General features: G+C 47.6%; 1 protein-coding gene across 1 annotated transcript in view; it reads left to right on the top strand.

Moving 5' to 3' along the window:
• Positions 1–16,247, top strand: part of LOC146208826 (uncharacterized) — a 96,094-nt gene that overhangs the window by 61,214 nt on the left and 18,633 nt on the right. The window contains exons 7-8 of the mRNA XM_084579404.1: positions 3,713–3,988; positions 12,334–12,478. Coding sequence (XP_084435530.1) covers positions 3,713–3,988; positions 12,334–12,478 — 421 coding nt within the window. The remainder of the gene's footprint in view (positions 1–3,712; positions 3,989–12,333; positions 12,479–16,247) is intronic.

The following is a 16,247-nucleotide window of genomic DNA, read 5'->3' as shown; positions in this document are numbered from 1 at the left end:
TTCGAACCCGGGAACTCCGGCACAGTAGTCGGGCGTCTTACCACTGCACCACCCCGGCGGGGCGACATAGCGAGCACCTGAACCGCATCGTGAGTAAAGAGAGGAAGGTGGGAGTGAAAGCGAAGGGAGTGGTTCCGTTGTGGAGGGCCACAAAGTAATTTCGGCCACGTGGGGACCTTGATGTGATGTGATAACAAATTTATTTTTCCAGCAGATAAGGAGGCCCCCAATCCCCGCCACCGGCACGCAGGCCAAGGGATGGAAGCGGAGACCTCCGCGATCAGAAGCAGGCAAAGAGGTCTTGGCTTTTCGCGGCTTCCTCCGCCAGGCGGATGGCTTGTATAACGTGCGCTGACGTCGCAACACGGGCAGTTGAGGAGGGGGGGGGGGGGGGGATTGCTTCTCCTGACCCTACGGGGCTAGGAATGATAGGTTCCCGCCATTTGCGGCGGGGGCTAGCCTGCCACCGGTGGTTGTACTTATTGTAGGCCGTCATTGCGCCCGCCACCACTTCGTTGGCGGACGACGGCTGTTGCGACGCGCGCCTTTTTCTCTCTCCTATTTCTTCTCCATTTTCTCTTCTCTCAGGACAAGAGAGCGGAGGTGGCGTTGGTACAGAACCAGTAGCAGATCCGTACATTTTCTTTTCCATCTTCCTACAGTCGCAACAACAAAACGACATCGCCCTTGCGCAACATAGGGCTGAGGGTGTAGCTGCTCTTGGCGCTACGGGGCTGGGACTTGTTGGTCACTGCCGTTTGCGGCGGAGGCTAGCCTGCCACCGCATTTTTATCTGTTTTAGGTCGTCATTGAACCCGCTTGGATGACGGCTGTGGCGACGCGCGTCTTTCTCTCCCCATTTTACGTTTTTTTTCTATTCTCTCATCTCTCCGCACGAGGCAGCTGAGGTGTCTCAGCTACAGTCAGTAGCAGGCCCGTGAATGTTCCTTTGCTTCTTCCTTCTGTCGCAACAACAATAAAAACACAGAGATCCCTCTGCATTTCAGTTAGGTTTTGTGGAAAGGATTAATAATGCGCAGTATCGGTCATACTTTTTTGTGGACAGTGAACACTCCTTAACGGAAGGGAGGAAGGTGGGACTGAAAGCGGAGAGTAACAGGTGTTGTAGTAGAGGGCTTTGATATAATTTCGGCCACCTGAGGATCTTCATGCACTGACATTGCACAGTCACAGGATGAATGTTCGTTACGCCTGCATCGAAACTCAACCACTGGCAGTTGGATCTCTTTAATTAAAAAGATGTTTTACAGGAATGGAAAATTGGGAATGGCTTAGCTGAGCTAGGTCAGGATACACGTAGCGGGAGGTATAAGTTTCCCCGGCTGAGCTCGTTGGGGTCATTCATGTTTAGCAATGAGAGACGGCTTTATTTGTGCCATAGTGGGCCCCGCCGGGGTGGTGCAGTGGTAAGACGCCCGACTACTGTGCCGGAGTACCCGGGTTCGAACCCGACCTCTGGGGCTGCGTTTCGATGGAGGCGAAACGAAGAGGCGTCTATGTGGTGTGCGATGTCAGTGCACATTAAAGATCCCCAGCTGGTCAAAATTGCTCCGTAGCCCTTCACTACGGCTCCTATTGCCACTTTCACTCCCACATTCCTTCCTTCTCTTACGGCGCGGTATAGGTGTCCACAGAACACAAGTGAGACAGTTACCGCGCCTTGCCCTTCCTATAAATCAATCAATCAGATAGAGTGTGTCCGCAGAACAATTGATAGGTACTGCGCCTTTCCTTTCCTGTGAACCAATTGTTTGTTTGTTTTGTCTTGTTTTGTTTTGTGGGGTTTAAGGTCCCAAAGCGACTCGGGCCATGAGAGTGTAGAGGACTCCGGAAATTTCGACCATCTGGGGTTCTTTAATGTGCACTGACATCTCACAGCACACGGGCGCCCTGCTTTTCCCCTCGACGGAAAAGCGGCCGCCGAGGCCGGGATATAACAATAAAAAATATTATAAAAGAACTGAAATGGAATGGAAAGACATTTATTTGCGACAAAAAATCGCTGGTCCGGCCTGACCCCTCGCAGCTTGCTGACCTACGGGGCAGGAGGGGGTACCGCTCCAGTACTGGCTGGGAGGTCTTCTGTCCCGGTGGCATTTCCGTCAGTCGGATGGCTAGGAACTGGTTCTGAGGGTCCGAGCTACGCAGCAATATCTCCCAGGTATCTATTGTGAGCGCTCCACAGGGGGAGTGCCAACACCCCCAAAATTATGTGATCGCAGGTCTCTCTCTCATCAGTGTTTGCATTTGCAGGCTTGTAATCATCCACGCAATTGCCTCTCTGTTATTTAGTTTAGCGTCTGGTGGGGGCAGCTTGTTCTCGGTGATGGCTGCGCGCGCCGGCGTCGAGATTATCTGAATCATACGGTTCAACTTTCTCTGGCCTAGCAATTTGGCCGCAGCAGGACAGATTCTCTACTTGCAAAAAGTTTGGATGATAGTTTTGCTGTCCACTATTAATAGTCGTGCTTCCATTCCTTGGCAAGCCAACGCTATCGTAACTTCTTTGGCAGCTTCTATGCTCCACTTGGTCAGGTTAAAACCTTTCCGAGTCCATGCTCTCCACAAAAATCCGAACTATTTATATATAAATCGAAGCACCTCAGGTTCAAGACGCCATCGAACATAAAAATTAAGATGGACGGCCCACATGTACCCAAGGTTGAGCAATTTCTTCCTTTTCTCGCGGTGTGGGTCAGATGTCCACGGAGAAAGTTAAATAGATACAGCATCTCTCCCTTCCAGTATAGCAATCTACGTTCGAAAAATAAATAAATTTTTATTGTATTTATTCATACTGTTGGCCAGAGGCCGTTACAGGGTGGTTACAAAAAACAGTTACAAAATCACAGTACTCCTATGCTTAGTGCAGGTAATTCAATGTGAGTATTCAAGAAATGGCACAACAACAAAGCAAAAAAAAAAAAAAAAATTCATCAGGATGTCATATTTCTACAGCTGCAAATTAATACATACATTACAATTAGAAATAAACGTACGTATTGAAAATAAACACACAATCAATGAATTGTTAGCTCGTATTTCGAGCCACTGAAAAAAGATAATTCCGACTGAATTTAAATTACTAAATCATTCAGATTAAATTACTAAATCTATAAGATCTACCCACCCCCAAACAGAATGCTAAATAAGAGGCGGTAATTTGTAGAACATTACAGACGGGGGTTTTACCCCCCCCCCCCCCCCCTATGTCGGGATGTTGCTTGCAGGGTAATCCTGATGTCTTCAGGTCAAAGTGTAAATATTTTGATGAGGCAGCAACCTTGGTCTTAGATGATCTGGACATGTCCGACTCAGCACGACAGCTCACGCAGCCTAGAATCCTGGGAGGTTTTGCCATTCAGCCCAGGCCCTAACGTCCAGCAGGACGTAATCGGTGAAGCCCTTGCTGGTACTTTTTCCAAAGAGATTGCGGCCGACGGCTAGAGGCGACAGGAGAGGAAGAGAAATACATTTTATTAAAAAAATACTCTTGTATCCTGGAAGGGCTCGTAAATGTCTGGGATCCTTCTGGCCGCCTCCTCGCCCGTTCGCTAGTTTATCAGGTAGGCGGCAAGCAGAGCACTCTCCCAGGAAGAGAGAGATGGGTCCAGACTGGTGTTAAAGTCATTGCCGTGTCTGCTTCTAAGGCGAAGCTTGAGCGCCCCCTTTTTCAAAAATTCTTTCGCAGGTGTCGGCGCTATTCAGCTTCCCCACGAGACTGCGAAGCCTTGTGCACGAGATGAAGCGGATGAATGTGAAACTTGAGAAGGTTCGCAAGGTGTCCGTCGGTGGCAGCCAGGTTTCGGAGGCGCTCGCCCGGGAGACGTTGGAGGTGTTTCCCAAATTGTTTAACTTCCGCAACTTCTACGGTCTCACGGAGTGCTGCAGCCTTCTCGTTACCCCTGGACAGGACGAGATCGATTACAAGGATCTTGGAGTTCCCACCCCGAATGTGGAGATGAAGGTTCAGTATACAAGTACCAACATTCTCACGTCTGGGCACTGATTGATATGCATTTCTCTCAATTTGTATGTGCTAACCACTTGAACACAAGCACACGCTTAGGCGCTACTTTTATTGCCTAATGTTGTAGACTTTGAAAGTGAAACGCTTATCTAAGTTAGGAATAAGCTGAGAAAAAAATCTATCTCCTAATATACTGCTTACTAACAGCTAGTAGAACAAACGCCCTCAGAAGAGCGTGTGGCATCAGGTCATCTGCCTATATAATAAACTTCTGCACTTGATAAAGCACAAATATTAGTTTTAGCTGGAAGCTACAAATCCGTGCCAGGGCAACGCAAATCCGCAAACGAAGTTGGAATAAGTATAAAATAAACACACACACACACACACACACACACACACACACGCACGCACGCACGCACGCACGCACGCACACGCACACACACACACACACACACACACACACACACACACACACACACACACACACACACACACACACACACACACACACACACACACACACACACACACACACACACACACACACACACACACACACACACACACACACACACACACGCACGCACACGCACACGCACACGCACACACACACACACACACACACACACACACACACACACACACACACACACACACACACACACACACACTTATTATTCTTTTCGGTTATATAAGTGGACAATAAAATTGCTAGAAAGGCCATTGATAAACGTATTGCATGCGCAGAACGAATGCTTCCGAGCATTCGCCTAATGTACAACTCCTTGGAGCAGAGCCAGTGATTTATTATTGTTTAAGAGCAGCGTTTTTTTTTAAATTCGCGGGTTGGTCGGTTCTCGCGGTGAGGTGAGATTTGGAACTGTCATACGTCACAACTACAGAGAGCGACGGGCTACCATTAGCTGCAGCCAGGACGGCCACTATGTCACGAGCACTCTTCGGTAGCAGCGAAAGTCGTCTCCTCGACTGCTACATGCACTGCATGCGTGAACCCTTTATGTTGGCGCTTCGGTTCGCGACGTTAACTGAGAAGATGGTGGCAGCTGGTCCGATTCGACATCATATCGACTGTACACTTCTGCTTCAGATCACGTTTCAGGAGCACCACGTGAAATAGGCAACGTCAACCTTCGGTTACCGACAGATGGTGCAGCAACAGCGTAATGTAGCCCCGTCTTCCAAAAATGTGCATAAGAAAACGTCCGTCATCAGCGGCATCGCGAAAGTACACAAATTTTCACCGGTTAAGTTCAGCACCGGATGCCGCCAGGTTACCGCAGAGACGTCATCCGCGAGCGCTACGACCGACGGCACTCCTCCGGCCGTGCGCTGCTCCTTGATCGCCACTAGGCCTTCTGTGTTTGGCATGGAGGAGGAGGAGGAGGAAACTTTATTGAGGAGAATTTGGAAAGTTCTTTCTTCGTGGGAGTTCGCTTCTCCTCAAGCCGCCCCAGGGGTGGTCATCGCTCGATGGCGCTCGACGACCTCCTTGGCCCAAGCCGTGATTGCGTTTTGCCGGCTTGGATCAGAGCTAAGCAATGCGGCCTCCCACTGTTCCGAATTGGTAATCTGCAGGCCCTCCGGCGGATGCATGCTTTCACATTTAAATATGATGTGTTCGAGATCTGCCCTCTGGTCACCACAAAGTGAACATGAGGGGCTGTATTCGCCTGGATACCATTGTGCTAGCTTATAAGGATTAAAGCACGTATTTGTTTGAAGTTTTCTAAGTAGTGTTTGTTGTGATTTGTTGAGTGTATAGTGGGGCTCCGGATATTTCAGTCTGTTGTTTTTATACCAAGTCGTAATTCCTCTGTACGCAGGGTCTCTCTCGCGAACAGATCTCAGTTCGGGGTAACGCACCTCCCGGCCTACGACGAATCCTCGGGCATACTGGTGCGCCGCCTCGTTTCCAGGATGACCCGCGTGTGCGGGGACCCACAAAATTTTAATCGAACGTGCGTTTTTAGAGTAATCAAAAAAATTCAAAATTTTGGCTGCTGGTTGATAGATTCTACCTTTTGCGAAATTTCTAATGGCTGTTTTTGAGTCGCTAAAAATGTATTTAGAGTCCGTCGTGACAATCGCCAGAGCTACAGCCGCCTCTTCTGCCTCCTCTGGCGTTCGTACTTCGTTTATCGTCGCTGAATTTTGTAAGCGATACTTGTGATCGACTAGTGCCAGGGCATAGGCTCTCTTATTCCCGTATTCTGCTGCGTCCACATATGTCGTATTTGATAGACTGGAATAGTATTTCTCTAATGATTGGGCTCTTGCTACCCGACGCTGCAGGTGAAACTCCGGGTGCATGTTCTTAGGTAGTGGAGGGACTACCAGTATTTTGTGTATTGGACGGGGAACCGACGTTACCTGTGAGTGTCTGCCCTCGTAGTGTATGTCGGTCTTTTGCAGTATCTGTCTTCCGGTCGATGTTGCGGTCAACCGCTCGTACTGCGCCGTGAGGTGTGCTTCGATCATTTCTTCTAGTGTGTTATGTATCCCCAATTGCATGAGTTTCTCGGTAGCCGTGCAAATGGCACCGAAATCATGACGGATGGCGCTTTGGAATCGGCCGCTTCGCTGCCTCTCTAGCGTAGCCTGCACGTGCTCCTGTACGCGATTACTGCGTGTCGCTGTGGAAATCGGGAACAACCTGCGCTGCCGAACGCATGTGCCGAGCTGCTTTCTTGACGTTTTTGCACGTCGATTCTGGCTCGGACAATGTGTACACATGAGATAAGACACGCGTGCGGCTTACGTATTGGCAATTTCTAAACGATGTGCGAAAGGATTTCGAAAAAATTACGAGGGTTCAACGCTGCTGAACCAAATATTGAGCGAAAGCATTAGCTGCGGATGACCGAGCGTTCTTCTCTTTTTCCTCTTCCTCAGCCCACATATAAAGCCCCGCTTTAACCAACTCATATGAACGTGCCTTAGTGTCCTATAGGAGTAACGTGAATGCCAGGGTCCTAGCAGGCTGATTCTGATATAACCGTTCCATGTGAAACGAGAGAACCAAGTATGTAGCGCCTGCCAGCCCGTGTGTCACGTGGGGTGTAACGTCACAGCGTCACGTGGGTAAGACGTAACTGCGGCTGGGTCACGAAAGTGTGAGTAGTATTGCTTTCGCAATAAAATAATGTTGATGAAGGGAAGGCTAAAGGCTGCTAGCCGGACGAGGCTAGCAGTTTCGGCAGCATTACTGTGAGACACTTAAAATACAATCAAAAACACTTTTTTGTCATGCAGACTTTCGTCATGGGTATAATACAAACACATACGAGACTTATTGCCGTACAGGTGTCAAACAACAAAACAACAACCAAAACGATGAACACAGACGCAAAGCTCAGTCATCTGGACAGACGTGTGCAGATAAAAAAAGTAAAAAAGGTAACATCAAAACCCAGGAAAAAAGAAAAAATCACGGTTTTACAGAGGTCATGCAAGAATTGCAAGTAAAAGTCACTGGTGTTGAATTTCTTTCTCCATAACCAGTGCTTTTACAGTTTTTTTTTTCTTCATTCTCTTGCTCGAATCGACATCAGGTGACAGTTTATTCAAAAGAAGTGGAATTTGGTAATCTAAATGTTGTTTACCATTATTTGTGCTCGTTCGAGGCTTTCTGTGCACTTGTCTGCGAAGGGTGAGCGTATGTGTATGAGCAGGGTTACCAGTTACGTGGAGTTTGTTTTTGCACATAATTAACACAACTTTATTCCGATATCCAAACTTCGTAGCGATCTCTTGAAATGATCAGTCCATGTTCCCGCCGAAACGTACATTCCATTCGTTATGCACCACAAGAGATGCCTGGCTAAAAACGACGATGGCATATTTGCACGCGTGCAGCTCGCACGCGCGTCTGCTAGCATCCATGCCGAGTCGTTGCTATCGCGTCAACTCCGCGAGGAAACCGCCCGACGTTGGTCAAACCGCAGAAGACGGTACCAAAGCTACAGACACGGGAGACTGACCGGCAGTGCGAGAAAAGAGAGTACTTGTAGAAAGCCATACTTAGCAGGAGTGCACGGTAATGTTTGCTCAATGGGACATCGATACGAAGGGAGGTGCTTCTCCGCAGCGGCTGCCGGTGTCGACAGCAGGCTGCCCGCCTGCTGCTATGCGCTTGCGAACGATCGCAGACATGCGCTCGCTAACGATCCAGGTCGTTCGGACTACTATCGCACACAATTCCGAGATGTCAATAAAGTGCAGAAGCCAGCGGCCGAGGAAGACACGAGGCAAGGTTGAAAGGTCTGCAAGCGCAGAAGGGAAGGGAAAGGCTGAGACCAATGAATGCGTGGGTGACGCTCGGGAAAACGTTCGCGACAACCGGAAGTCTGCGAACCGAGCGTCACCTGATGACCTTTTATTCCGAAAGCAATACTACGCCAGGTTTCCAGCCTTCAGCGTAGCGTGGTCCGGTAGTTACGCTTTAAACCACGTCACTACTGACGTCATACCAGCGCGAGAGCTGGGCTTCCAAGTCGGCTCTTCGGCGTAGCGTGGCTCGTAGCCACGCCGGGCGTTTCGCGCTTCTCCCCCTAGGTGCGCTGAAGTCTAACAGGTGGTGTGACGACATAAGCGAGGCGAAAATAGGCTACCTAGTCGGCTCTTCAGCATAGCGTGGTTCGTAGCCACCAAGGAGGTTATATATATAACCTCCTTGGTAGCCACGCCCGGCGTTCCGCGCTTCTTCCACTGGGTGCGCTGTAGTCTAACAGGTGGTGTGACGTCATAAGCGAGGCGAAGATGGGCTAACATGTCGGCTCTTCAGCGTAGCGTGGCTCGTAGCCACGCCGGGTGTTTCGCGCTTTTCCCACTAGATGCGCTGTGGTCTAACAGGTGGTGTCGTTTTCCATTGGAGACACTTCTCTTTTCAGAAGGTAGAGGAGGAGCGGCTGCGCTATATAAAGCATGCCATTTCAGTGCTTGTAAGAGTTCATCAGGCTGTCTGAGAAACAGAGGGAGAAGGCGGCTCGCCAGTGTGAAGCCAGGGAGCGACAGCGAGCTACAGAGACAGAAGAACAACATGAAGAGCGTCGAGCCAGACGTCGTGCTCAATATGCGGCTCGGCGAATGCGTGCTTCTTCTCAAGCCACCGAAGCAGAACAAGACTTATCGGGGTGGGAGATTAGAATGGGCACCACCACAAGTGGACACATGTGTAGCCAAGGCTATTGCTTTCTCAATCTCCTAGGCTTAACTACAGCTAAGCCACTGTGAATTTTTCATTGGTGGGGCTGAGTTCCCAAGCTGTTTTTTTTACATGTCCCGGAGTGTTGAGTTGACGAGGAAGAGGAGAAACGCCATTTTAATCGCCGATATCTCCGGTGTTGAAGCCAGCTGGGAAATTCTTGCGATGAATTAACTGGTTATATAGTACTGATCTCTCGACCATTTTGCTCATTGCCTCATTTTAGGCATTTCATAGTTCCTTTAATATCTTAAAATTGCAATGATGCAGCTAAACATAACTCATTACTGCAACACATGGCTCTCGCGAAGCAGCTCGAAGACTTAAGGTACTTCACAAATTAAGGAATTCTTAAGCTTCGCCTTTGAGGGCATGACGCGATGCTTGCAATAGCTTTCCTTTGAGGCTTCACTTAGTTCTACGTTCGCATACATTTAGTTCCCACTCGTTTAATTACTGGTCCCTTTATTTGGGCTTCTAAAGTTGGGGCTATCTACGTGCTAATAATGCTGAAGCAAGTAGCCCTTAATTCAACCTAATCCGCACTAATCCAACTTAATCACAATAATACAACCTTATCCAAAGTGACCACCCTTATACAAATATAATCCTCCCTAATCCAACTTATTCATTCATAATCCAACGTAACCACGCTTAATGAGACGCAATCAGCACAAGTGCAAGCTAATCCATCCTAATTTGATGTTTTCACCTTTAATGCAAAGTAATCCAGTAATCCACACAATACATGAAATCACCTTTGATAGAATTAACCCGCCCCAGGGCAACTTAATTTGCCTTAATTCACTGTAAGCCAGCTTAATGTACCATATTCCAGCGGATACTGTTTGCAGCTATCTTAATCCACCCTAATTTTATGGAACAACCCTGATTGAAACATAAATATACCTAATATATCCTCAATCCACCCTAATGCAAAATAATCACTCTTAATCAAGAGCAATCTTATCCTAACCTACGTAATCACCCTTAATCAAATGTAACAAATGTAATTCATCCTAATTAAACTAATGACCTCATTCCTACCTAGCCTGATTATTCCAACATAACGCTCCCTAAAACATTGCCATCAGCCTTAAACAAATTCCGTCTACTGTTATCACTTCTAAATCAAAACTACCCTAATTCGCATTTCATTTTACTTATTCTAGTTTTGTCCATTCACAACTCTCTTATCGACCAATAATGTAGCTTCATCCACATTCAATCCAATTTAAACCCTCAGATACAGGCCTACATTCCTCCTACCATGTTCCGAATACTTCCAACCATTTCCGACAAAACCCGAGCCTAAACTGGAGCACGGCGACGGCTTTTCAACCGAAGCAGCTTCGCGTAAAATTCTGTTGGTACTCAAGCTCGAGCTTTAAGTGTGGGGCGCAAGGCGTTTAAACGCTCACGTCAGCATCCCTTTTTGCGCACCCTCTTTAGTGTACATGAACTTTACTGCTGGCTTTAGTAACAATGCTTTAATTTGTACGTGTTATATCCACAGATACTCATTTGCACACAGTCATTATGTACAAAAATAGACGAATGAGTACCAGAGATAGAAATAAAGCATCGATTTACGAAGTCATACCAAGTTTTTGTGTTGCCTGTGTCTAGGCCGAGACCCTTAGATCTTGGAGTTTTAATATCTAATCTCACCATCAAATCTCAAAGATGAAGCTAGCTTTGACAGTGTATGCGTATTCTGCTATGTCATGTCACCTCGTGAGGTCACAGAATACGAAATCGCCCCCGTTGATTCATCTTAAACTATGAACAGATAGTCAGCGTTGCAAACATGAGTGCATACTTGCATCTACAAACTACTGTTATTGACTCAAAGAAACTTATGTTGGCTGCCACTTTTACATAAAGTATATTATCATAACTAAGCAATCCGGTCCCTTTGGTTCCAAAGAATATCATACGTTTCATTTCACCGTAACTACAGTCAAACGATAAATATTCCACACTCAAACACGGTTCCCTATAACTGGTTCATTCTCCTCGACAATATAACAAAGAACCAGAAAGGACAAGGCAAAGCTTTGTACGCTATCTACAGGACGAAGCTTTCATGGCCAGACACAGCCTCAGTGATACTACTGCTTGTGGAGATTGACGTACAGCATCGACGAAATTCAAAGGCAATATATTGACGCACTTGATAAATCAGCGTGAGAGCCTAGTACAGTATAATAAAACATGACCTTGGCGTTAGGAGCTGAAGGGAATACTCCTAATATGTAAGCTCACCCCGGTGGAGAGAGGTTGAAAAAACAAATCTACATGGAGGATTTTATTCTATTTTGAACTCCATTCTATATCCGCGTTGAGCGATGAGGGCATTGAAAATATATCCTCGCGATGTTTCGCTCGGAGTACCAGCGCCTCATTTTGTAGAGAGCGGGGCCTTGATACGAAATGCTAGAGTAGAAGACAAAAGCTAACTTGCAGATGTTGCGCAATAATGGCATATATAAGACGTGTGATGAGGCAAACTGTAGCGCAGAGGCGGCGCTCAGCGAAAATGAGAGCGCCAAGAAAGAAACCGAATTCCTTCGGCAGAAGGTGTTCTCGTTTGAAAAGAACGTGGCTGAATGCCAAATAACCTATTAAAACCAGATCAGTACGTCTAAGCGAACCAAATGAAAACACAAACACGCACTGGATATATATAGGCCAGCTTCTGGTCGGTCGAAACCTCGTGTAAAATAAAATGTTTCTTTAAATGAAGCGTACACTTCTCTCTATAAAATATATATATATATATATATATATATATATATATATATATATATATATATATATATATATATATATATATATATATATATATATATATATATATATATATATATATATATATATATATATATATATATATATATATATATATATATATATATATATATATATATATATATATATATATACACATACACAGAAGTCACAGAGGTCGACACAGCTATGTGTGTTTCGTGAAGGCTGTATTTGCCTCAGATATTTTCAATGAGGAGGCGGCGCACTGTCGTATGTTTGTGCATTACATCGTGCCTGTACTCGCGCGGGGCCTCACTGTTGCCATGGTGCCCCTTCGCAGTTCGTGAGTCTGGACAAGCGGGAGCCACTGGGACCGAGAGAGAACGGGGAGATTTTGTTCCACACTCCGGCCATGATGCGCGGTTACTACAAAAAGCCCAAGGCCACAGCCGAAGTTATCGACTCCGCCGGTTGGTGTTACTCGGGTAAGTTTGTTCAGTGATGCCGCTCGCACGTAGTACACGGAGTATTTACTATAATGTTTTCTGCCATGGTGCTCCTTTTTACCAAATCGGCATACATTTTTATTATTCAGCGCATCGCGCAGGACGACCGCGCGTCGTCTGCGTCAGGCGTTTCAGTAGAACACCAGTACACCTTGTACAAACGTCTCCGTTTCCGCGCTAGGATAACCCGTAGCCTTGCGCGCATCGGCGTCACCCCCTCCTCATTACCCGGCGGCGACGGTGAGGTCACTCGGCCGGAGAAGCGACCAGATCCCTCTAGAAGGTTCGGCGGAAGCTGAGCATTGACGATATGCGTCTCGGCGGAAGAAGAGGACTCTGCAGGAGAGAACGTTACCTGCATGGACTTTGGCGCGTTGTAACAGACAGACGGGGGGAGTTCCCTATGTATTGAGCTCGCGTCGCTTCACTCAGTCATCCATTGTTACAGGCAACGTTACTACTAACGTTAGTTACAGCGAGTGTTGCAGCGTCGAGTGCACCATGGAGGTAAAAAAAAAACAAATCTAAGGAGAGAGCGTGACGTCACGTGGCCAACCTCTGCAAGGCAAGCGCCGAGGAAGCCGTTCCCTCCTGCGTTCTTTCGCTCTCCGAGTCAGTCCCTAATGTTTCGATGTCGGTATGTTTCAGTGCGGGCGTCTGCCCTGGCGCGCGGCTGTCTGCAGTGGCGAGAATGGGACCTCGCCGATTCCCTGGTGCTGCGCGCGCGGCGGATCCCGCGCGGCTCCGATTCGCACATGCGCACGCGCAGAGGTAGTAGATAACACCGCACACTATCCGATGTTCTAATCACGCGGGGACCGACTCGCTCCTTTTATTTTGTATGACTAGGTCTCAAGGGTATTGCCGCGCGTTCCCACCTTAGTTCTTTTTTTCCTCCATGAGTGCTACTACTTAGCTCCTGGGGTAAACTGCTGCTCGGCAAGCCCACTGATCTGCGAGGGTGCGGCGCTCGTCTACTGGACAGTCACAATGTGACTTTCAGACATCGCTCTGCAACTGTGCCCGGTAAAAAATTTGGTGTTTATTTGTTCTGACTTTCCCGTGTATTGTCTAGTGTTGTAAAGCCTCTGCGTTTACTGAAAGCCTGTTTATTTGCATGCTTTAGATTGCCTCACTGTGAACTTTTCGTCTGCGTATTTCAAGTGTTAGGCCTGTTACACTTGCTGCGACTACAGCAAAAAGTTTCGGTGCAGTCGGTAACATCGCAGGGCGATTTTCGCACAGTGATTTTACATCCAGCAAGCCCGCGTGCGAAGTCGGCGAGATATACCCTTAAGGTGGTTTGGTGTTTTTAGAAAATGCGTACACAGAGCATGTTTATTTCATATACTCACTTGTATTTTGGATGCTAAGTGACAATTCATAAGTATTTACGAACACGGGCAGTATTTCAGCACATACAAAAGTGCATTGCTGCGCCGAATGAAACCACTCGGTCGTGAAAATAGCACTGGCCGCGTAGGCGTCGATATATAATATAGCTCTGTTCTGCCACGGCCGGCCTCATGGGATGCGCGCGCTCTCCGATACCGGTCGTGGCTCTGCCTCGCCAGCTCCTTTTACCTCACCAGACATAACATGACGTCGCGACGCTTTTCGGCTTCTTATTTGTCAGTCGCAGAATGATCGAACCGACATTGCGATTCAATTTCGACCGGTGGGAACTTCCTCTGCGGCTGGAGCGACGTTCGCTCTGCGGCTAGACCGACGAGAATTGCAGTGTCGCGGGGCAAAATTCGGAGCACGTGTAACAGGCCTTAGTGTGAATTCCTCTGTATCGCCTATAGCTGTATAAAGTTTGTTTTGCTTGTTAATTCTGAGGCTGACCCTCACTCTGGTTTGAACTGGCGAAAGCTGGGCTCCAAACGGCCTTCTTCTTTAACAAGTAGCTGACTTTCGGCTGAGCTTGTCACGCAAGTCGAGGGCACTTTTTTGAGACCCCCGCACGCACGCACGCACGCACGCACGCACGCACGCACGCACGCACGCACGCACGCACGCACGCACGCACGCACGCACGCACGCACGCACGCACACACACACACACACACACACACACACACACACACACACACACACACACACACACACACACACACACACACACACACACACACACACACACACACACACACACACACACACACACACACACACACACACACACACACACACACACACACACACACACACACACACACACACACACACACACACACACACACACACACACACACACACACACACACACACACACACACACACACACACACACACACACACACTCTAAGGATGCCTGGGAGTGTGCACACCAATACAGGTGCACTGTGAATAAAATAATTAATAATGGGGGATATTATTCAGTGTAACATAACTCTTCCTTGATAGGCATCCAATGTCGGAGAGAACCGGCAGACTCGGCGATAGTATCCGCGTGCGCGCGAGCACAATGCTAGCCGATAGTTGTCTCCAAAGTGCCTTAAAGGAACAGTGGGGAGAAACAATCTACTTAGAAACATGGATGCAGTATCCTTTACAAACACTCTCACCTTTTCTTCTGAGGGGCAAAGTTGCTAGGTTCTTGAGAAAATTTCAAAATTAAGTTCCTGAAACGTTTTGCATTCAAGTCCCCAGTACAATTAGCCAACATTGTAATAGTTTTCATTATGATTTTGGGCTCATGCTCTCCGGCGAAAGAAAGCGAGAACACCAAGCCTGCGTCAAGTGACATTGACATCTCACTGCCTTACAACTGTTCTGAAGCGGAGTTCGCGATAGCATGACAGTTTGTGTCCTGCAATGTGGTAGTTCGTTACACTCTGATGCTGGCTACAGTTGCGCGTTATGGCGAGATCCATTGGCTCTGCGGTTTTTTCGTCGATGAAACACGGCAGAGGATAAAGACGCCAGTATCGCCGTCGCTTGCGTTGCGATTGAGGTGTAGTCGATGTCCTATGTACAAACTCAACAACGTTAAGGAGCTCGTGTCGCTACTGTCCGGTTTCGTCGGCGTTGTTCATGAGCGCAAAACATGATTGGTATGCATAGTACTCATATAACAGCAGCATGGCTTCTTGCTGGAATTACAAACAATCCTTGCCATGTTGGCCGATTGGCTGCGTCAGAGGGGAGAGGGGGGGGGGGGTCTGCTGTTGCGCCTTTGCTCTTTGGTCAGAGACATCACGCGGTTGATGTCACTGTTTGAGCGGATGGCATCCGACTGTCTACACTGGGAGAAACAGAAGAAAGTCGTTCGTGGAAAGAAGAGCTTCATATACCGCATTTATGTGAAACATACTGTAATAGAAGAGACATCTGGGCGAGTTGGTATGGTGACATGATAGAAAAACAGCGCAACAGACGTGGACGGAGGTGAAGAACAGACAGGACGGGCGCTGTCTGTTCTTCACCTCCGTCCACGTCTGTTGCGCTGTTTTTCTATTATGTGAAACATTCGGCGAAACACTAAAACTCCGAATTTATGGCCAGGGTGCGGCAGTGCAGAAAGCTCTTTACGGATTCTGGTAGAGTATATTTGCTTTAGCTAATTTTTTTTATCACTAATCCCTTATTTGTGCCGTTATCATCTCGCACGTACAGTTTAGGTTCAGTGGGGAGATGCCTTGAGATGTGAAAGAATACCCGATGTAGTTATAAAGCGCCTCTCTAGCCAAGGTGTACAATTGTGCTGGTATAGCCTAGGGTCAGCGAAGTTTTACGAAGGGTC

Source organism: Amblyomma maculatum, chromosome 1 (genome assembly GCF_055883805.1).
Source record: "Amblyomma maculatum isolate TAMU_Amacu chromosome 1, ASM5588380v1, whole genome shotgun sequence".
In the NCBI taxonomy this organism is placed as follows: domain Eukaryota; kingdom Metazoa; phylum Arthropoda; class Arachnida; order Ixodida; family Ixodidae; genus Amblyomma; species Amblyomma maculatum.
Note: the sequence above shows the minus strand (reverse complement) of the source record. Positions and strands in the feature narration are given on the sequence as shown.